Source organism: Bos mutus, chromosome 1, assembly GCF_027580195.1.
Source record: "Bos mutus isolate GX-2022 chromosome 1, NWIPB_WYAK_1.1, whole genome shotgun sequence".
NCBI lineage: Eukaryota > Metazoa > Chordata > Mammalia > Artiodactyla > Bovidae > Bos > Bos mutus.
The window spans coordinates 140,179,531-140,201,639 of NC_091617.1; the positions used below are offsets into that span (position 1 = coordinate 140,179,531).

Sequence of the window (22,109 nt, forward strand, 5' to 3'; positions counted from 1 at the left end):
ACTTCAGCTCGTGTAATTGTCCCCCCTGCGTTTACTATTTAAAATAAAATCACTCTGATCGCTTGCATTACTGAATGCATTTCTGGGTATGCCTTGATGTCTGTGGCTAAACAAGTATTAATTAGACCATCCGCGGAGAGCTTGGGGGAAGCGGGAACGGGAGGGATGGAGGCAGAGCTGTAAATTCAATGGCCCTGATTTTGGATGATGACTGCAACTTGCCCGGTGGAGTGAGGGAGTCCTGGGGCAGGTGAAGTGCAGCTCCTAGCAGCATCCCATCTGCATTACGGTCGAGCAGGGGGCAGAGAAGCCCAGGCTCAAAGCCAGCTGCGGACGCCACCTCCCAGCCGAAACGCTGGGCGCAGAAGGAGAACCGAGGCCGGCGCAGCTACAGCAGCAAGAACCACCGCCCCCCCGCCCCGCACCTCCCCCAGGCTTTTTAGGGGGAAGTCTCCAAAGCTCTTGCGTCCTCGCCCGACTCTCCCAACCCTCGCCTCTCCCAGCCTCCAATCAGATCTCGTCAAAATCATTCAGGGGCCCCAAAAGTGGGGATGCAGAACGCGGGTTGGGGGTGGGGGTGCGCAGTGCACGGAAAATGCCCCGAGAAGCAGCCGGACTCCGGCAAGGCTGAAAGGCTGCAGGACGGACTTGGCGAGGGGAGGCGCAGACTCTCACACTCCTTGAGATGCTCGCTGCGTTTTTACGATTTCCTGCACTTCTCTCTGACCCCCACATCACCCTTGGCAGCCCCCGCCACTGCGGGGCTGGGGAACACCTGCGGGGCACGTGGTGCGCGGGGCCAGGGAGCCCGTTCAGGCCCTCGCTGCCCCTTTAAGGGTTCCCGAAACTTTCCCCTCTGGTATCAGATGAGCCTCGTCACATCCGTTGGCCGCGGCAGCGGGGCGCGTTCCGAGGAAATTGGGGACTCGAGTTTCCCGGGAAAGAGGCGCCGCCCGAGACGAGCAAGGGTGAACGGGGCCACCCTGAGGGGACCCGGGCGCACCCCGCGCCTCGCTTTGACCTTGGCCGGGGCAGGGAGGGGCCCGGCCCTTGTGGGGCAGCCGCCGCCCGCCAGAGGGGGCAGCGGCGACCAACTTGCAGAACTTGGCGCGGGCTGGGGCGGCTCCGGCGCCTCCTCCTCCCGCTCCGGCCGCGCCTCCTTCTCGGTCCTCCTCCTCCGGTCCGCCGCCGCCGGCCCCGCTGCGCGCCCAGCCCTGCCCCGCAGTCCCGCACGCCGCCGAGTTGCTGAGCCGCTGTCGCCGGACGGGACGGGCCCGGCCCAGCGCGCCCCCCGAGCCCCGCCGCGGGCATGGGCGCGCTGGCCCGGGCGCTGCTGCTGCCGCTGCTGGCTCAGTGGCTCCTACGAGCGGCCCCGGCGCTGGCCACCGCGCCCTTCACGCTGCCTCTCCGGGTGGCCTCGGCCACGAGCCGAGGGGCTGTGCCTACCCCGGGGCCCGGACCCCCTGCTGAGCCCCGCGCGGACGGCCTGGCGCTCGCCCTGGAGCCCGCTGGGGGTGCGGCCAACTTCTTGGCCATGGTGGATAACCTGCAGGGGGACTCCGGCCGCGGCTACTACCTGGAGATGCAGATCGGGACCCCCCCGCAGAAGGTAGGTCGGTGCGCGCTCGCCAGCCCTCTCCGACCAGGCGCCCTGCAGCCGAGGGCTTCTGGGGGACTTTTGGGGGCGCCCAGCTGTGCCTCCCCCGCAGCTTAGCGTCTCCCATAAAGCAGCAGCAGCTGTCCCCGGAGAGAAGATCTTGGGGACCCAGCGGGGCTCCAGGTCGGGAGTCGGGGCGCGCGCACTCGGGATGCGGAGCTGCCCAGCCCCCGGCGCAGCTGGGGTGCGTGCTTCCGAACTTGTTAGCTCTTCCTCACCATGTGCCTGCAAGGCGAGAGACCTATAACTTGCCTCTAACGGCATTGCCCCTGGCGAGCGACACCTCTTTTCAGCGAAGAGACTGTTTGGTGGGCCCAGGGAGCGATGCTGCTGATCCGGGGGAAATCACTTTGCGCTAATATTCCCACCCCCACCCCCGTGCTGTCTCATCGCTCAGGAGGCTCGTGGCCAGCCTCCAACGGCGCAGTACCCCTTACAAGGGATTCTTGCTTTATCTCAGCTCAAAGTAACGCTGTCTTAGCAGGCTGGCTCGCTGGCTGCCGGTGGAAGGAGCCGTGCTTCCACGGCGCCACTTTGCTCTCTCCGAGTTGGCTTGTCAGTTTCCTCCGAGCTGCCCAGCGGCTCCAGGCTGCCCGGGTCCTCAGCACTGATGAAGAGTCTATGCACGTGTATGGAACGTGCTAAATGCAGTAAAGGGACTGGGAAAAAACATGGGCTGAGTCAGGCTTCCGGAGACCAAGTGGTCTCCCAATGACAAATTAAAATCAAACAGCGATCTTATCCTGATTTTCAGTTATTAGCACTTTTTTGTAGCAAGAAACCCATGTGCCCAGGCCGGGTCATTTTAAGAAAAACCAAATCCTAGGAGTAGATTTGGCTCCCCTCCTCCTTCCAAACTACTCAATCTGTGATTTCAAGTCAAGTTTTTCTTATCGATTGAATATGCTGTCTGAAGATGCTTTATTTTTATTTTTAACATTGTCATTTGGTTTTTAATTCAGCTGTGATTCCTCCATAAATAGCACATACTCATGACTTCGGTGTAATTCTAATTAAATTATTCAAGACTTTCTTAAGAGGAAAGACATGCCATGCTAATCTCTTTAAAAAAAGAAACCCCACTGAATAACTTCTATACTTGTTTAATTAGTTGAAAAGAAAAAAGCCTTCAAAAATGTATTGCGGCTCAAAACTTTGATTCTGGTTGCCTTTCATCTAAGGGCTGTTTTTGGCATCTCCGGTGGAGGATGGCTGGGGGGCAGTGGGAAGTTGAGGGGGAGGGAGTCAGCTGACAAAGCTTAACTTGGCCAGGAGAGGTTGGTACTGGTGAAGGCCACCACGTGAGATCATGCGCTGGCAGTGAGAGTCTGGTACATTTCATTTTTCAGGAGATTTCGCTAAGATATTGAGGGTGGACCTCTCTTGTGGCCCAAGGATAATCTTTTGGAACAAATAATCATTACCACCTGGGAATGTGTGTCTTGATGTTTTGAGTGGAAGAGAATTTTTTCAGCTATACCAATCTACTCCAGTATTCTTGCGTGGGAAATCCCTTGTACAGAACTGAGTGACTCAACAACAAAAATTAATCTGGGCAATGTGGGTCCTGACACCCAAAGTTCAGTTCAGTTCAGTCGATCAGTAATATCTCTTTTCGACCCCATGGACTGCAGCACACCAGGCCTCCCTGTCCATCACCAACTCCCAGAGTTTACTCAAACTCATGTCCATTGAGTCGGTGATGCCATCCAACCATCTCAACCTCTGTTGTCCCCTTCTCCTCATGCCTTCAATCATTCCCAGCATCAGGGTCTTTTTAAATGAGTCAGTTCTTCGCATTAGGTGGCCAAAGTATTGGAGTTTCAGTATCAGTGCTTCCAAAGAATATTCAAGACTGATATCCTTTAGGATGGACTGGCTGGATCTTCTTGCTGTCCAAGGGACTCTCAAATAATAGTTTGTCTTTATTAATTAGTCCAATCACCTTTACTCTAAAATGACGAAGTTTATTGAATTAAGAAGAATGCATTGAGTATCTTATGCTGCTGTCTTTACTGAGGCCAAGGAAGTAGTTCATTCAAGGTTACTTCTCAGTTATACATTCTCATGTTTCCAGGGAAGGCTCTTTTTAACAATCCAGATTTAATTTTTACATTTGACGGGAAATGAAATATTCTGTGCCTTTTCCTTGGCCTGATTTAGTAATAAGCTGCTTTATAGCAGAATTCATGTGTGCTCATTCCAAATGCCTACTGTAAACTCTTAGGTGTTAATGACAAGTAAATCAGAATTCATTCTGTCTGCCTCCTCCTGAAACATCTCAGACCACTAACTGGGGGTCTATAACAGGCAAGAGGGGGCAGCTGTAGGTGACTTCTGAACTTAATGGAAGTTTTTCTGCTCTGTTAATTGCCAAGAGTCCTGCATATGTGCTCTGCTGATTTTCTGAAGCCTAAAATAAAACTTGCTTAGGTGGAGAGAAAAATGGAGTTGTAGATTCAAGAGAATCTTTTGAAAATGAAGGGATAGTCATGGATCGTGTGGAGGGCTCCCCTTGTGTTACATGCCTTACAGGTGCCTTCCCCAGGAATCCTCAAAAGGGCCCCAAGTTCTTACCCCCATCTAGTAGACAGCACAGCTGAAGCTTGGAGTTGAGTGGCTTTCCCACGGCAGTGGGACAAGGCAAAAGCAAAGCTCTAGAAAGCAGCACAAGTTGAACCCAGGCCATTGGACTCCAGAATCCAAGTTCTCAATGACCTGGCAAACACTGGGTCCCTTCACTTCCTCCCTTCTGACTTATTTTCTTTGGTTTTGGGCCACTTGTTTTTCTCATCAACCAGAGATCCCCGAACTGTGCACCCTCAGATACTAGGAACTTAACATATGACCCAGACTGGACTCTCCCAGACCCAGCCACCTCTCCGTGCATCCCCTTCCTTCAGGGTGATGCTCAAGCCTCGGCATCCTGAATAATTGGATCCAGGTGTGCGTGGGAGAGAACGTACAAGAAGATTCAACAGGAACCAGAGCCCCATGCTCCTTGCTCTCTCCTGGGAAAGGCTGGGAATGTGCTTAGTCCCTGGGTGCGTTAATCAAGAGCTGGGGTCCCTCTTTCAGCCTGACACCCTTCCAAGACATCACAGGCGTCCACCCGGAAGCACGTGTGTGAGCAGCCCCACGTTGGCATGGAGATGAGAGCTGGGGCTCTGATACCATTACATGACTTCCTTCTAACAGGAGAGAACCAGCAGCTGCTTGAACCATGTAATTTGGTCTTATTAATAATAATAATGGTGTTCTAAAGTGATTATAATTACAGCAATTTCCATTATTTTTTTAAAAAAGACTTTCATGCTGACACAATAAATCCAACCAGAGAAGCTAAAGGTCTGAGGCTTTGTACCTGGTAATGGCTTCAAAAAGGCTTTTGGGTTTCTGTTGAAAGATTTTCTGTCATCTCCACTAATATGGATAAAACAGACAGCAAAGTGATTTTGGGGTTTAAACATTTGAAGGTAAAGAGCTCACGAATTATTAGGGGATGCACATTTCAATCATAGCACATGGGCTCATTGGCTTCTCAGTTCACAGTTACCTGAAAGACTTTGGACTGAAGATATGATATATCCTTCATATACAATTTAAAGGTATGCCTTTTTCAGAATAAGCCACCCAGTGTCCCCAGATTACATTAAACTCACTTCAGGGGAGGCTGGAAAAAGGCCAACAAGAAGAAATTTGATGGAGCAAATTGAGAAGGTAAATGACTAAAGACAATGAAGCCAGGATGGATGACTCGCCTGGAAAGAGCCAGAAACCAAAACCAGGTTCCCACTAGCTCCTTGAGGTGGGGGAAGTTGCCCTTCCTGAGCTTTGGAATAATAATTCAACATCAAAGGTCTCCTTACAGAGGACCGTGAAATACCAAGCTCAGGAATCTGCTCCAAACAACTTGGAGAGGCAGAATCTGAGAAATTGTTAACGACTGTGTATTGATAGCTAACCTTGATTTCAGGCTGATTGGGTGCTGAACACCACGCTAAGCATTTTGCCCAGATTACCTCATTCTTACTCTCACCAGCCCTGTGAAGTACGTACGGTTGTTTGAGTCGGTTTTCAGATGGGGAAACTGAGGCTCAGAGAAGCCAGGTCATTTGTCCGAGGCCACGCTGGTGAACAGCTGGGCTGACTTTAACCATCAGGTCTACCTGGGTCCACAGTCTGAAGATTTCACTGCTCTGCATGCTGCTATTTGAAATGCAGTGACTTCCCCTGCCCTCCCCGCCCCACCAAAATGTTTGTTTATTTATTTGGCTGCACTGGGTCTTGAGGCATCAGGGATCTTTAGTTACAGCATGTAGCTGTGGTGTGCAAACTCCTCGTTGTTGCATGCAGGATGTTTAGTTGTAAATCTAGTTCCCTGATGAGGAATTGAACCTTGGCCCCCTCCAATGGGAGCATGGAGTCTTGGCCACTGGACCACCAGCGAAGTCCCTGCAATGACTTTTGTTTTTAAAGAACCACCTTCATTTGCCTGTGAATGACTTGGGCATAGTGGGAAGCACCCTGGAGCCACTGCCGTGTCCTGGGTCCTAGTGATATTTCATACGTGACGATGGGCAGGTGACAACCTCCCTGTGCTTACCCTTTCCCACTGGTTGATAATATTTTAAGTTTTCTGCAGCTGCTGTAATGGAAGAACACAAACTAGGTGACTTAGAACGATAGAAACGTACTCTCACAGTTCTGGAGGCCAGGAGTTCAAAATCAAAGTGTCAGCAGGACTGCACTCCCTCCAAAGGCTCTGAGGGTGGATCCTTCCTGCCTCTTCCAGCTGCTGGTGGCTCCAGGCAGTCCGTGCTGTTTCTTGGCTCCTACTTGCATCCTCCCATCCCTTCCTCTGTCTTCCTGTAACATCACTCCCCCACCCCAGACCCCTTGTGTGCTTCTATGTCCAAATCGGCCTCCTCTTATGAGAACAGCAGTCATTGGATTAGGACCTGTCCTGACCCAGTCCAACCTCGTTGTGGCTTGATTTTAACTCTCAAGACAGGTCATGGGTTCAGGGTTTTAACTTTTCTGTTTGGTGGTGGTTCAGGGGGACACATAATTTAATCCACTCAAGTTCATTCTAAGTTTATCATTCTGTGGATCTTTTTCCTTTCATTCTCTCCCATCTTTTAATTGCCTATTATTTTAATTTGGAATTCAACTGTAATTTTCATCAAAGGCCACAGCACATGGTGGTTTTGGCGCTACGTTGACACAGTCTGTGACACAATATTGCACTGTGGGACAGGGCAGGAGGTCGAGGAGGGGAAGGTTTGGGGTTATTTTCTGTATTTCATTGTCTGTTTCCTCACTAGAGAGTAATCACTTAAAATTTTAAAATGCCTCTTGTCATGTTGCATTAATTCCAGAATTGCTGGAATCATTGCATAACCTGGGAAAAGCCCACTTAGGCAGGCTCCGATTACTGGTGTTTAAATACCTATGACTCACAGATACTCATGGTGTAAGCTTGCATTTCATGTCATAAAGACTTTGGAAGGCATCTGTCCTCCCCTTTCAATGGAATCTATGATACGAAATACACATGCTTTTCCGTGAAGCATCCACAGCCCTTTCTTGACTTCTGCCTGGCTTCCTGTGTTGTCAGAAGGTGGCTTGACCTCCTCTGGGCTTCCTGTTTGCTCCTAGAATGATCGCTGAACCCAGTGTAGCTGAAACCAAAAGAGGAAGGTCTAGTTGAGCCACTGCTATGGTTGATTTCTTCTCCACGGTGGGCTGTGTTCACAGTGGACTGTGTTGGACCTGAGGAGAGGACTTTAGAGGTGACACAATTTTCCCTTCCCCGTGGGGTGGAGCAGAACACCTTGGGGTTTATTTTATGTCTCAGACACTGAAAGGAGCAGGTCAAGCCTTTGGATTCAGGGTCCCCCTGGGCTGAGGTTGGGGGTCATGGCTGCTGACTCTCGCCCCGGCCCCAAGCAGAGGGCAGCAGAGGGAGGCATTGGGTCTTATCTGATGGTGAGCAAGCCACTGCTCCCTTGAGCCTAAGAGCCCCCGTTTAGGATGAACAATGGGCCTTCTGCATACACTTGGCTCCCCTGCCATCTGTCACAGGTCCCTCCTTACACTCTCTCTGCCCTGCCTGCCCAGCCCAGGCTGGATGTTGACACTGGAATCATTGTTCAATAGTGACACTAGATACCACCTGGGGAACGGAACACACCTGTGAGGCAGGTGGATGGCCCACCTGGGCTTCCGTGCCTTGTGCATACATCACGATGGTGCAGTGCGAGTAGGGCTTCCCAGGTGGAGCTACTGGTAAAGAATGTGCCTGCCAATGCAGGAGACTTAAGACACGCAGGTTCAGTCCGAGTTGGGAAGATTCCCTGCAGGAGAGCATGGCATCCCACTCCAGTATTCCTGCCTGAAGAATCCCATGGACAGAGGAGCCTGGTAGACTACAGTCCATGGGGTGACAAAGAGCTGGATTGCACACACACACGCAGTGTGAGTAAGGGTGTGTGTGCCATATTCCGGGCCATTTCCCAAGCTGTGGGAAATGTGTGTGTGGCACACGGTTGGACTGGCTGTCACGTGGCTTCCGTTCCTCATCTCCTGGCCCAGATGGACTATTTGACTTTTTTTTTTAATCTATCACTACTTAATAAAAAATAGGTTTTTTTTTTTTTTGCTCTTGGAGTTCTCGAAGAGTAAAGAGACTATTGGAGGGATAACATCACTACAGGGGAGAAACAAAGCTAGTAGGTTTGTTTCTGAGTTAATGCTTGCTGCCCTGCACAGGTATCAGGTTGCGTGTTTCTGAGTTTTATTATACGGTGCATCATATACCTGTATGTGGAAACACACAATCTCAGTCCTGCCGGTTTAGGAAGATGAAGAGGACTGTCTGCAGTGTTAAGGGGTGGTGCCCTGGGCTGGCTTCATCGTAAAGGGCAGTGGGAACCTCTCACTCCATCTCACACTCGTCTGAGGACGCACAGGAGGATTTATACCCGGCCCTCCTAAGGACCCCGCAGGCTCAGATGGTAAAGAATCTGCCTGCAATGCAGGAGATGCAGGTTCAATCCCTGGGTCAGGAAGATCCCCTGTAGAAGGGAATGGTTACCCACTCCAGTATTCTTGCCTGGAGAATCCCCATGGACAGAGCAGCCTGGTGGGCTACAGTCCGTGGGGTCACAAAGAGTTGGACAGGGCAACCCACTCCAGTATTCTTGCCTGGAAAATCCTATGGATGGAGGAGCCTGGTAGGCTGCAGTCCATGGGGTCGCTAAGAGTCAGACATGACTGAGCGACTTCACTTTGACTTTTCACGTTCATGCATTGGAGAAGGAAACGGCAACCCACTCCCATGTTCTTGCCTGGAGAATCCCAGGGACGGGGGAGCCTGGTGGGCTGCCGTCTATGGGGTTGCACAGAGTCGGACACGACTGAAGTGACTTAGCAGCAGCAGCAGCAGAGCAACTAACACAATAGCAGGGACCCTGTAGACCTCCAGCCCACCTCAGCCCTGTGCTGGATAAATGGCCTTCTTGGGAGGGGGTTGAAAACTGCTTCAGTTTGTCTGCCCTGCCAACCCTGTGCCAGAAGCCCAAGAGAACAACCACAAAGCAGCCCCTTCAGAAAGTGGCACCGTGGGGGGAAAGGGTGGAAAGGATCGAATCCAAGTTTTCCAGGCAGCCTCAGGGGAGCGGGATAATCAGCTCTGACTCCCTTTCAAGGCAGGATGTGCTGCCGGAATGGAATTGGTAAGCTGCTGCTTTGTGAAGGAGGTGTGGATCCCCCAAGCCGCAGAGGGAACGTTCAGAGCCATCTTTGCTACATTGAGCTGTCTCCTGGGGAAATTCATTAGCTTTTCTCAGCCTGACAAGCCACCGTCTCCCGCTTGTCAGCCTTGGGGGATTAGGCGTTTCTGGTGCTGGTCCCGGAAAGTCTGCTCGCCAAATACTGGTGTGGATGAGCAAGTTCTCCAGCTGCTCGGGCCTCAGTTTCCTCACCTGTAAATTAGGGGATTGGACTGGGGGACCTGAGATGCCTTCTAGAAGCCCCAACACTCAGTGATTATAATCTCTTTTGTTTGTGAGCCCTTCCGATAGCTCTAATTTTCAGCAGCTGCTTGCAGGTACGTCACGTGGGGTCTGTGAAGATGCGGAACCTGGTTTAGGCCATGGGAAGCAGGCAGGCCGCGTGGTGCTGGTTGGAAGGCCAGAGCCGGAGTTCTTGCTTTGTAAACCAGCTGGCCACGGGGGGCGGGGTGGGGACCAAACACACCTGGCTGTTGTTTAGTCTCTCAGTTCTGTTCGACTCTTCTGCAGCACCATGGACTGTAGCCCTCCAGGCTCCTCTGGCCATGGGGTTTTTCAGGCAAGAATACTGGAGTGGGTTGCCAGCTCCTACTCCAGGGGGTCTTCCCGATCCAGGCAGATTCTTTACCACTGAGCCACCTGGGAAGCAAGCACACTTTGTAGAGTTGGTTAAAAATTCAGATTCCCAAGACCCAATCCAGACCGACCGGACAGGACAGTCTGCACCGAGGCCTGGGAGTCTGCCCTGGATTGCATCTCCCACCCCCGCCCCTTCAGTGGCCAGGCTGGTCTCAGCCCTGGGATGCTGTTTGCAGGCCGTGACAGAGACAGTCTCCTCTGCCATGTGATTTCCTGAGCGGAAGCAGCAGGTTCTTTCTTCTTCCTGAAGCCTGGTTGGTTAAGTGTGAGGTACCGCTAGTAGTAAAGAACCTGCCTGCCAACACAGGAGATGTAAGAGACATGGGTTCAAAGCCTGGGTGGGGAAGAAAAGCCTGGATGGGGAAGATCCCCTGAGGGAGGAAATGACATCCGACTGCAGTATTCTTGCCTGGAGAATCCCATGGAAGAGGAGCCTGGCAGGCTATCGTCCATAGGGTCCCAAGGAGTCGCATATGGCTGGTTACTTAGCACGCGTGCTGACTGTTTAGGAAATCTCTACCTCCAGAAAGTTGTGTTCCAGACGCTTGCTTGCATTTGGCAATTTGGAAAGGTGGTATGCACTTTGTGCAGAGCAAGAGCTCTAAAGCCCTGCTGTTCAAAATTCTCTGTGCTGACTTCGTCCTTTTGAAATTTGCAGTCTGTCCTGAGCAGTAATTTGTAAATCAATGGAAATGAATTACTAGGAAAATGAAAGTTTAAGAGACATACACATCTAAGTGCCATATTTTAGATGATAAGATTCTGCAGATGTTCCACTTTTCTGTTTGCCAAAGTTTCCGGGGCTTCCTCACCCATCCTGTGGTTACCTTGTTGCCAAAATGTATCCATTTGTTTGTTTGATGGGTGCCACCATCTGGGCACTCTTCCAGCACAGATAAGAAGTTGTTACAATTGGTTCTAGTAACACTTGTTTTGCAGCCTGCTGTCTTCAAGAGGATAGTGGTCATTTTCACTAAAGCAGAAATTTCCTAGGCAGTCCAGTGGTTGGGGATTTGCCTTCCCATGCAAAGTTTGCAGGTCTGATCCCTGGTCACTAAGCTAAGATCGTACATGCCTTGGGGCCAAAAAGCCAAAACATAAAACAGAAACAATACTGTAACAAATTCATAAAGAGTTTAGAAATGGTCCACATCAAAAAAATTCTTTAAAAGAAGAAAAAAAGGAAATGTGAGTGATGTGAGTGTTGGCTTCTGGGCTTCCAGCCCTCTCAAAAGGTGCTGGTATCGAGCTTTACATCAGAGGTAGCAAGTAAGCCTAACTCAGTTCAGTCGCTCACTCGTGTTGGCTCTTTGTGACCCCATGAATTGCAGCACGCCAGGCTTCCTGTCCATCACCAACTCCCGGAGTTCACTCAAACTCATGTCCATCGAGTTGGTGATGCCATCCAGCCATCTCATCCTCTGTCGTCCCCTTCTCCTCCTGCCCGCAATCCCTCCCAGCATCAGAGTCTTTTCCAGTGAGTCAACTCTTCGCATGAGGTGGCCAAACAAAGTATTGGAATTTCAGCTTTAGCATCAGTCCTTCCAATGAACACCCAGGACTGATCTCCTTTAGAATGGACTGGTTGGATCTGGCAGGTCAGGTCACAGTCTGGGAAACTGTCCTGCAGGGGTCACTGGGCAATCCATGGAGATATTTTTAAGTGTAGTCAGTTCAGTTCAGTTGCTCAGTTGTGTCCAGCTCTTTGTGACCCCATGTATTGCAGTACACCAGGCTTCCCTGTCCATCACCAACTCCTGGAGCTTATTCAAGCCCATGTCCATTGAGTCCATGATGCCATCCAACCCTCTCATTCTCTGTTGTCCCTTCTCTTCCCACCTTCAATCTTTCCCAGCATCAGGGTCTTTTCCAATGAGTCAGTTCTCATCAGGTGGCTAAAGTATTGGAGTTTCAGCTTCACCATCAGTCTTTCCAATGAATATTTAGGACTGATTTCCTCTAGGATGGACTGGTTGGATCTCCTTTCAGTCCAGGAGACTCTCAAGAGTCTTCTCCAACACCATGGTTCAAAAGCATCAATTCTTTGTTGTCAGTTTTCTTTATAGTCCAACTCTCACATGCATACATGACTACTGGAAAAACCATAGCTTTGACTAGATGGACCTTTTTTGTCAAAGTAATGTCTCTGCTTTTTAATATGCTGTCTAGGTTGGTCATAGCTTTTCATCCAAGGAGCAAGTGTCTTTTAATTTCATGGCTGCAGTCACCATCTGCAGTGATTTTGGAGCCCGAGAAAATGAAGTCTCTCACTCTTTCCATTGTTTCCCCATCTATTTATCATGAAGTGATGGGACCGGATGCCATGATCTTAGTTTTCTGAATGTTGAGTTTTAATCCAGCTTTTTCACTCTCTTCTTTCACTTTCATCAAGAGGCTCTTTAGTTCTTCTTCACTTTCTGCCATAAGGGTGATGTCATCTACCTGTCTGAGGTTATTGATATTTCTCCTGGCAATCTTGATTCCAGCTTGTGCTTCATTTAGCCCAGCATTTCACATGATGTACTCTGCATGTAGGTTAAATAAGCAGAGTGACAATATACAGCCTTGACATACTCCTTTCCCAATTTGGAACCAGTCTTTTGTTCCATGTCCAGTTCTAACTGTTGTTTCTTGTTCTGCATACATATTTCTCAGAAGGCAGGTAAAGTGGTCTGGTATTCCCATCTCTTTAAGAATTTTCCACAATTTGTTGTGATCCACGCAGTCAAAGGCTTTGGCATAGTCAGTAAAGCAGAAGTATATGTTTTTCTGGAATTCTCTTGCTTTTTCAGTGATCCAACGGATATTGGTAATTTGATCTCTGGTTCCCCTGCCTTTTCTAAATCCAGCTTGAACATCTGGAAGTTCATGGTTCACGTTCTGTTGAAGCCTGGCTTGGAGAATTTGAGCATTACTTTGCTAGAGTGTGAGATGAGTGCAGTTCTGTGGTATTATGAACATTCTTTTCATACTGTTCATGGGGTTCTCAAGGTAAGAATACTGAAGTGGTTTGCCACTCCCTTCTCCAGTGGACCACATTCTGTCAGACCTCTTTACCATGACCCCCCCGTCTTGGATGGCCTCACAGGGCATGGCTTAGTTTCATTGAGTTAGACCAGGCTGTGGTCCGTGTGATTGCCTTTCTTTGGGATTGGAATGAAAACTCACCTTTTCCAGTCCTGTGGCCACTGCTGTGTTTTCCAAATTTGCTGGCATATTGAGTGCAGCACTTTCACAACATCATCTTTTAGGATTTGAAATAGCTCAACTGGAATTCCATCACCTCCACTAGCTTTGTTCGTAGTGATGCTTCCTAAGGCCCACTTGACTTCACATTCCAGGATGTCTTGCTTTAGGTGAGTGATCATACCATCGTGGTTATCTGGGTCATGAAAATCTTTTTTGTATAGTTTTTCTGTGTATGTACTCTTGCCCCCTCTTCTTAATATCTTCTGCTTCTGGGATGTTTTTGGCTGTCACAATTTGGGGGGTGACACTGGCATCTGGTAGGTGGAGCCCAGCAATACACAGGACAGAGCCCCTCCCCCAACAAAATATTATCTGCTTCCAAAAGCCAGGAGTACCAGGGATCTGAAATCCTGGCAACTCAGCACTGCAGCTCAGCAGGCCTGTAGTGACTGCTCAGAGCAGTAGGGAGACTGTCTGTCAGAAGCATCCGTGTGGGCCGGAGCGGGCTGTGGCAACAGGCCTGTGCTTGTGGGTCTCTTGATTGTTGCAATGCTGTCTTGTTCCTAATGTCCTAGTTCTTGCCAGATGCTGTAAGGCACTTCTAACTCAAGTGCCTGGGCTCTGAAGAGATGAGAGAATCTTGAACTAGATTCAAAGGATGAGCATGATTTATTCCTTCATTTGGCATATTTATTACGCACCTACTGTATACCAGGCCCTATTCCAAGCCCTGAGATGTGACAGTCAACTCCACCAAGACAGCCCTTGTTTTCCTAGGATCTATGTGCTTATTGAGAAGATAGATTGTAAAGACAGTAAACAGAATGTTTGGTGATGGGCTTGGATAAAGACCCCTTTCGAAAGGGGGCCCACGTTCCAGGATGAAACCAGACAGGTGAAGGCTGTGGCCGGAGAGCACACAGCACCAGCGTCCTGGGCTGTGGGGAGTCACTCTGATGTGCCCGGTTTTTGACGCAATTCCTCATTCATCTGTTTTGTTTTGTTTTGTTTTTTAAGAGAAATTTCTTGTTTTCTTTATTGTTAACAAAATTTCCTCAGAAACATAAAGTTTTGTTTTTTTAATTTTTATTTTTTAAAAGTTTTTAATTGGAGTATAATTGCTTTGCTGTATAGCACAGGGGGCTCAGCTGGGTGCTCTGTGATGACCTAGAGTGTTGGGATGGAGGAGGTGAGCTTGAGATGGAAGGGATATATATATATATATGGAGCTGACTCGAAGAGCCAACTCATTGGAAAAGCCCCTGATGATGGGAAAGATTGAGGGCAGGAGGAGAAGAGGGTGACAGAGTATGAGATGTTTGGATGGCATCATTGACTCAATGGACATGAGTTTGAGCACACTCTGGGAGATAGTGAAGGACAGAGAAGCCTGGTGTGCTTCAGTCCCTGGGGTTGCAAAGAGTCAGACACAACTTGGCAACTGAACAACAGGAAGAGCTGATTCACCTTCATCTGTTTTTATTTTTTTAATATAAATTTATTTATTTTAATTGAAGGTTAATTACTTTACAATATTTTATTGGTTTTGCCATACAACAACATGAATCCACCACGGGTGTACACGTGTTCCCCATCCTGAACCCCCCTCCCTCCTCCCTCCCCATACCATCCCTCTTCATCTGTTTTTTAATTGTGCTTTGAGATTCAATTCTATTAGAACAAAGGCCTTGCAAAGTGTGAAAACATGCTTTAGGCCAAGGGTGTGCAGGGTGTGAGGAGTTGGGGGCGGGGAGTTAAATATGTGGAGGAGAGTTTCTGAGTTAGAAAGGGAAGTTAAACTCGGGGTGCCTGAGAGGAGGCAGGGTGCAGGCAACCACTTAGATGGTGCCTTGGGTTGGGTTCCCTTGGAAACAGAGAAAGGATGTGAGGTGGGCAGTTCACTCGAGAGGTGATTCCAGGAATGGTGCACAGAGGTTGGGGCAGTGCGGGGAGGGGAAGTGTTGGGAGGGAGAGGTTACAGGTGTGGGTGGTGGGCTCAGTCCCCCAGGATCTCTTGAGAGGGAATGGTGCCTAGACTCAGCTGTTCCAGTTGAAGGGAGAGGGAGCTGGGCATTTATCGCCCACTCCTGTGGGTCCTGGGTGAGGGCTAACAGAGGTTGCGTTTGTGGTCCTGCAGCCACTGGCAGAGAAGCTGTCAGGCCGTGTCCCAGGAGGCTTCAGAGCCATTGGCATCAGCACAGTGTACTGTGGCCACTACATCCCTCCTGCCTGTAACCAAGGCTGGCCCAGGCTGGGCTAATATGTGAGGAATAAAAAAATGATTATTCTCTACCACCAAATGCACTTAAGAGCATCATTTTGGCTCAGGAGTCACAAAGCAGAGTTTTAAAGCTCTGCTTCCCAAGTCCTAACTTCCTGGAGTGTTCTAGAATCTAACTCACGAAAGCCTCTGTGAGTCAGTCCGGAGTGAGCCATTGCTGTGTGTACTTTGAACTTTTTTCTGGAAGAGGAAGATGTGACTTGTAAGCACTGGGACAAAATGGTTGGGGGGCAAAGGGAGATTTTGTTTGAGGTTAAAAACAACCACAAAACTTCCTTTGAAGATCAAATGCTCTGAGCATAAGGATTTTCAAAACCCTTTGAGTGGCCGACGCCGTGTGATGTGGAGGAGTGGGGCTGCCAAGGTCACGAAACTGCCAAGTTCCTGGTCCACGGACACTGACATGTCATCTAACCCATAACCACGTTCACCCAAGGGTGGCCCCCATGTGTGTTTAAGAATTCCCTATGTGACCGTTTGCTTATAGTCTCCATAACATCAATTCTCCAGTATACACAAATTGCAAAAAATATCAAATGTTTTCTGTCATCCTTTGATCAGTAAGTGTATGTGCATTTTGGCTCATTCATCCTGTAAGACGTGACTTCCATTACCCCTCCTCCTTGCTCACTCCACCCAAACAGGAGACACTGCAGTGCCCAATGACTGGGCTGTTGGTAGAGGAGGGATCCTTACCTTCCCCTCCATGTCTGAGTGGGCACTGCAGTTGGAACCAGCTCATCTCTGCCTCTTTGAACGCTTACTGTCCTAGGCTTATGAACCATGAGGCTGGCTGCAGAACAGAAATCCCAGTATTTATGTTCAGGCCTCCAGGAAGGAAGGGACCTGCTGAACCTCAAATCCGGGCCTCATGCTCCAACCCAGATTCACCAGAGGTCTGTGGGGGGGGGCAGATCTGGGGGTCAGCACAGCCAGTGGTCACTGGTAGTCACTTATTTCCTGTGGCTCCTTTGGTTAGCACCACCTCTGAGCTGCACCCAAGAGTGAGTAGAGAAACTCCACTTTTTTTCTTTATTATTGAAGTATAGTTGATTTACAACATCATATTAGTTTCAGATGTACATCATAGTGATTCAGTATTTTTTACATATTATACTCTGTTAAATGTTATTATAAGATAATGGCTATAACTCCCTTTGCTATACAAAATATATCCTGTTGGTTATCTATGTTATACATAGTAGTTTTTAATCTCTTAATCCCCTTCCCTGATCTTGCCAATCCCCACTTCGCTCTCCCCACTGGTAACCCCTAGTATGGTTTCTGTATCTGTGAATCTGTTTCTGTTTTGTTATATATATTCCTTTGTTTTGTTTTTTAGATTTTACGTCTAAGTCATATCATGCACTGCTTGTCTTTCTCTGGCCTATTTCGCTAAGCATGATAGTCTCTAGGCCCCTCTCTATTGTTGCAAATGGCCAACCAAATTTCATTCTTTTTATGGATGAGTAATATTCTGGTGTATGTGCGTGTGTGTACATACATATGTATACACACATACCATATCATCTTTATCCATTACTTTGTTGATGGACATTTGAGTTGCTTCTCGATCTTGGCTTTGGTAAATAATGCTGCTATGAACATTGGGTGCTTGCACCTTTTCAAATTACTGTTTTTGCTTGCTTTGGACATATGCCCAGGAATGGGATTGTTGGATCATATGGTAATTCTGTTTTGTGTTTTGAGGAGCCTCCATACTGCTTTCCATAATGGCCATACCAATTTACATTCCCACAACAGTGTACACAGGTTTCCTTGCCTCTACATCCTTGCCAATATTTGCTACTTGTAGACTTTTTGATGAGGGCCATTCGAGCAGGGGGCTTCCCTGATAGCTCAGTTGGTAAAGAATCTGCCTGCAATACAGGAGACCCCAGTTCGATTCCTGGATTGGGAAGATCCACTGGAGAAGGGATAGGCTATCCACCCCAGTATTCCTGGGCTTCCCTTGTGGTTCAGCTGGTAATGAATCTGCCTGCAATGTAGGAGACCTGGGTTTGATCCCTGGGATGGGAAGATCCCCTGGGGAAGGGATAGGCTATCCACCCCAGTATTCCTGGGCTTCCCTTCTGGTTCAGCTGGTAATGAATCTGCCTGCAATGTAGGAGACCTGGGTTCAATCCCTGGGATGGGAAGATCCCCTGGAGAAGGGAAAGGCTACCCACTGCAGTATTCCAGCCTGGAGAATTCCATGGACCCTATAGTCCACTAGGTGGCAAAGAGTCAGACACGGCTGAGCAACTTTCACTTTCACTTTCATTCTAGCAGGTGTGAAGTGATATTCATTGTGGTTTTGCTTTGCTTTTTTTTGATGATTAATAATGCTGAGCATATTTTCATGTGCCTTTTGGCCATCTATATGATATCTTTGGGAAAATGTCTATTCAGGTCTTCTTGCCATTAAAAAAAATGTTTATATTGAGTTGTATGAACTGTTCATATATTTTTGATATTAACCCCTTGTCATAGTATTGACAAACATTTTCTCCCATTCTGTAGATTGGCTTTTCATTTTGTCAATGGTTTCCTTTGCTGTGCAAAAGCTTTTAAGTTTAATCGGACACTATTTGTTTATTCTTGCTTTTATTTCTTTTGCCTCAGGAAATAGATCCAAAAAAAATACTGCTATGATTTATACCAAAGAATGTTCTACTTGTGATCTCTTCTAGGAGTTTTATAGTTTCAGGTCTTACATTTACAAAAACAGTCTTACAAAATAGTCTTTAAACTATTTTGAGTTTATTTTTGTATATGGTGTGAGGAAATAGTCTAATCTCATGTTTTACATGTAGCTGTCCAGTTTTCCAAGCACAACTTGTTAAAGAGGCTGTCTTTTCTCCATTGTGTATTCTTGCCTCCTTTGTCATAGTTTAATTGACCATAGGCATAGGTGCATTAGTTTATTTCTGGGCTCCCTATTCTGTTCCACTGATCTGTGTGTCTGTTTTTGTACCACTACCACACCGTTTTGATTACGATAGCTTTATAATATAGTCTGAAGTTTGGGAGGGTGGTTCCTCCAGCTTTGTTTTCTTCTTAAGATTGCTTTGACAATTAGGGGTCTTCTGTGAGTCCATCTGAATTTTAGGACTATTTGTTCCAGTTCTGGGAAAAATATCATGGGTATTTTGATAGGGGTTATATTAAGTCTGTAGATTACTTTGGGGAGTATGGCCATTTTGACAGTATTAATTCTTCCAATTCAGGAACTCTGGATGTCTTTCCATTTCCTTTGTATCATCTTCAGTTTCCCTCATCAGTGTTTTATAATTTTCAGAGTATAGGTCTTTCACTTCCTTGGTTAATTTTTTCCTAGGTATTTTATTCTTTTTGACATAATTTTAAATTGGATTTTAAAAACTTTCTGCTAGTTCATTAGTGTATAGAAAAGCAGCAGATATTTGTACATTAATCTCATATCATTCAACTGTGCTGAATTCACTCATTAATTCTAATAGTTTTTGTGTGTGTTTACTTTAGAGTTTTCTACATAAAGTACCCTCAGAGTCTTGAAGCTAGCTTTACATTACCTTTTGCTTTGATGCTCTTCATAAGCCTAATTCAATTGTGATTTCTTATTTTGTATGTGAATTAAATATGAGATAAGCAAGAGAGTTCCAGAAAAATATCTATTTCTGCCTTATTGATTATGCCAAAGCCTTTGACTCTGTGGATCACAATAAACTGTGGAAAATTCTGAAAGAGATAGGAATACCAGACCACCTGACCTGTCTCTTGAGAAACCTATATGCAGGTCAGGAAGCAACAGTTAGAACTGGACATGGAACAACAGACTGGTTCCAAATAGGAAAAGGAGTACGTCAAGGCTATATATTGTCATCCTGCTTATTTAACTTCTATGCAGAGTACATCATGAGAAATGCTGGGCTGGAAGAAGCACAAGCTGGAATCAAGATTGCTGGGAGAAATATCAATAACCTCAGATATGCAGATGACACCACTGTTATGGCAGAAAGTGAAGAGGAACTAAAAAGCCTCTTGATGAAAGTGAAAGAGGAGAGTGAAAAAGTTGGCTTAAAACTCAACATTCAGAAAACGAAGATCATGGCATCCGGCCCCACCACTTCATGGGAAATAGATGGGGAAACTGTGGAAACAGTGTCAGACTTTATATTTTTGGGCTCCAAAATCACTGCAGATGGTGACTGCGGTCATGAAATTAAAAGACGCTTACTCCTTGGAAGGAAAGTTATGACCAACCTAGACAGCATATTCAAAAGCAGAGACATTACTTTGCCAACAAAGGTCCATCTAGTCAAGGCTATGGTTTTTCCAGTGGTCATGTATGGCTGTGAGAGTTGGACAGTGAAGAAAGCTGAGCACTGAAGAATTGATGCTTTTGAACCGTGGTGTTGGAGAAGACTCTTGAGAGTCCCTTGGACTGCAAGGAGATCCAACCAGTCCATTCTGAAGGAGATCAGCCCTGGGATTTCTTTGGAAGGAATGATGCTAAAGCTGAAACTCCAGTACTTCGGCCACCTGATGCGAAGAGTTGACTCATTGGAAAAGACTCTGATGCTGGGAGGGATTGGGGGCAGAAGGAGAAGGGGACGACAGAGGATGAGATGGCTGGATGGCATCTCCGACTTGATGGACATGAGTCTGAGTGAACTCCGGGAGTTGGTGATGGACAGGGAGGCCTGGCATGCTGCGATTCATGGGGTTGCAAAGAGTCGGACACGACTGAGCGACTGAACTGAACTGAACTGAAGTGTGATATTATTAGACCTGGTATTCTGAAACTTCATGATGGTGCGTCTTGTTTATGCTGGAATTCTTGGTGCGTCTCTTCAGTCTAGAATTTCATGCCATTCAGTTCTGACAAATTTTTTTGTAACTATTCTCTCTTTTGGACCTCCTGTTATCCAGATACTGCTCCTTTCTGTGTGGTCTCTCCTATTTCTGATCTCTTTGTCTTTTGATTCTACATTCCATATTCATTTCTGCTATCTGAATTTTCAAGAGCAGTTTCTTTTCCTCTGAATGTTTCTCTTCTGGATGTGTCCTATTCTTGTTTCAAAGTTGCATTACTGTGAGAAAAATTGTGATTTTTTTTGAAGTTTTCTTTCGTCTTCCTGCCTTGCCTCTGTTTCTCCTGGGCTCCCTCTATCAAGGTTTTGTCAGTGTCTCTATATCTCACCTAGAGGCTTTCCTGGTGATTGTGGCTGTCTTTTCATATTTAAAATAGAAACATTACGAGCCTGATTGGAAGTTAAAGTTTGTGTGTACACAGAGTATGGGGAATATTCCCATTATGTGCATCTGTGTCTAGTTTTTGAAAGATGGCAATGGTCATGATTCTGTTTCCTGACCTGTGGCAGTGTATTTTCAGTTGGGTGATCAACCTGAAACATCTTCCCAAGTCTTCTTTCTCCAGCCTGAATCTTTTCACTGTCACTTGCTTTGTGACTAAGGACACAGCTATGGATAGTGGGACTTTAAGTGGTTTCCTGGGGGATTTCAGGGGCAGTGTGTGTTTTCTGATAAGGGTGGCAGGTGTGGCCGGGATTATAATTTCTCCTCCTTCCTGCCTTTGATAAAAATACAAGACTTCTAAAAGGGTTAGCCAAATTCTGACTTTGAACAAGAGGTCAGGGGTAAAAAAGCAGAGATCTGACACTGACTTTCCCTGGGATGTTGATCTACTACCAACTATTTCAAAAGACTTCTTGATTTGGGGAAAAATAAACCCCTACTTGTTTGATCCACTCTAAATCTATAGTTTGCTGTTTACTTGCAGCCAAAAGCATTCTGAATGATGCATCATCATCATCTTACGTTTTGTTATTGTTGTTTAGTTGCTAAATCATGTCCAACTCTTTGTGACCCTATGGATTGTAGCCCTCCAGGCTCCTCTGTCCATGGGATTCTCCAGGCAAGAATACTGGAGTGGGTTGCTGTTTCCTTCTCCAGGGGATCTTCCTGACCCAGGGATTGAATGCTGGGTCTCCTGCTTGGCAGGTAGATTCCTTACCATGAGCCACCAGGGAAGAAGTTTGGGTGGTGGTAAATTGTAGCTTAATAATAATTAAAAACTAGTTTAAGACAATTTGTCCTTCTTTTCCTTTCCTTGGACTCTTCAAAGAAGAGAGGGGCAAGTCTAAAAATCTTGTCACTACCGTCTTTATTGCTGGTATGGACAAGGTGCTTATTTTCAGTGGGCACGGTGTGCCCCTGTTACAGGAATCTAGATCTTAGTCACCGCAGAAGGACCCCACCAGAGAGGACCCCCAGAAGGAGTTTGTATGTGGTGTCCCAAGGGTCAGAAACTAAGGCCTGTGGACCAAATCTACTTTTTTCTAAATAAGGTTTCATTAGAATGCAGCCATGTGATTGTTCACATGTTGTCCAGGGTGCTTTCTTGCTCCAGTAGCAGACTTGAGTGCATGAAACGGAAAGCATATTGTCAAAGATTGAGATGTTTACTACCTGACTCTATGTGGAAAAAGTTTGCCAACCTCTGTGTCAACTGTCAAGTGCTAGAGACTAAGGAAGGAGTAGT

The 22,109-nt window shown here is 47.2% G+C and overlaps 1 protein-coding gene across 2 annotated transcripts in view; it reads left to right on the plus strand.

Annotated features, from left to right (window-relative positions):
• The first annotated feature begins 892 nt into the window (after positions 1 to 892).
• The window catches only part of BACE2 (beta-secretase 2), a 113,113-nt gene continuing 91,896 nt past the window's right edge, over positions 893 to 22,109 (plus strand). The window contains exon 1 of one of the 2 annotated variants that reach the window (XM_070376427.1): positions 893 to 1,609. In XM_070376427.1, coding sequence (XP_070232528.1) covers positions 1,310 to 1,609 — 300 coding nt within the window. In that variant the 5' untranslated portion in view covers positions 893 to 1,309. The remainder of the gene's footprint in view (positions 1,610 to 22,109) is intronic. The other variant, XM_005893015.3, reaches the window with a different exon arrangement.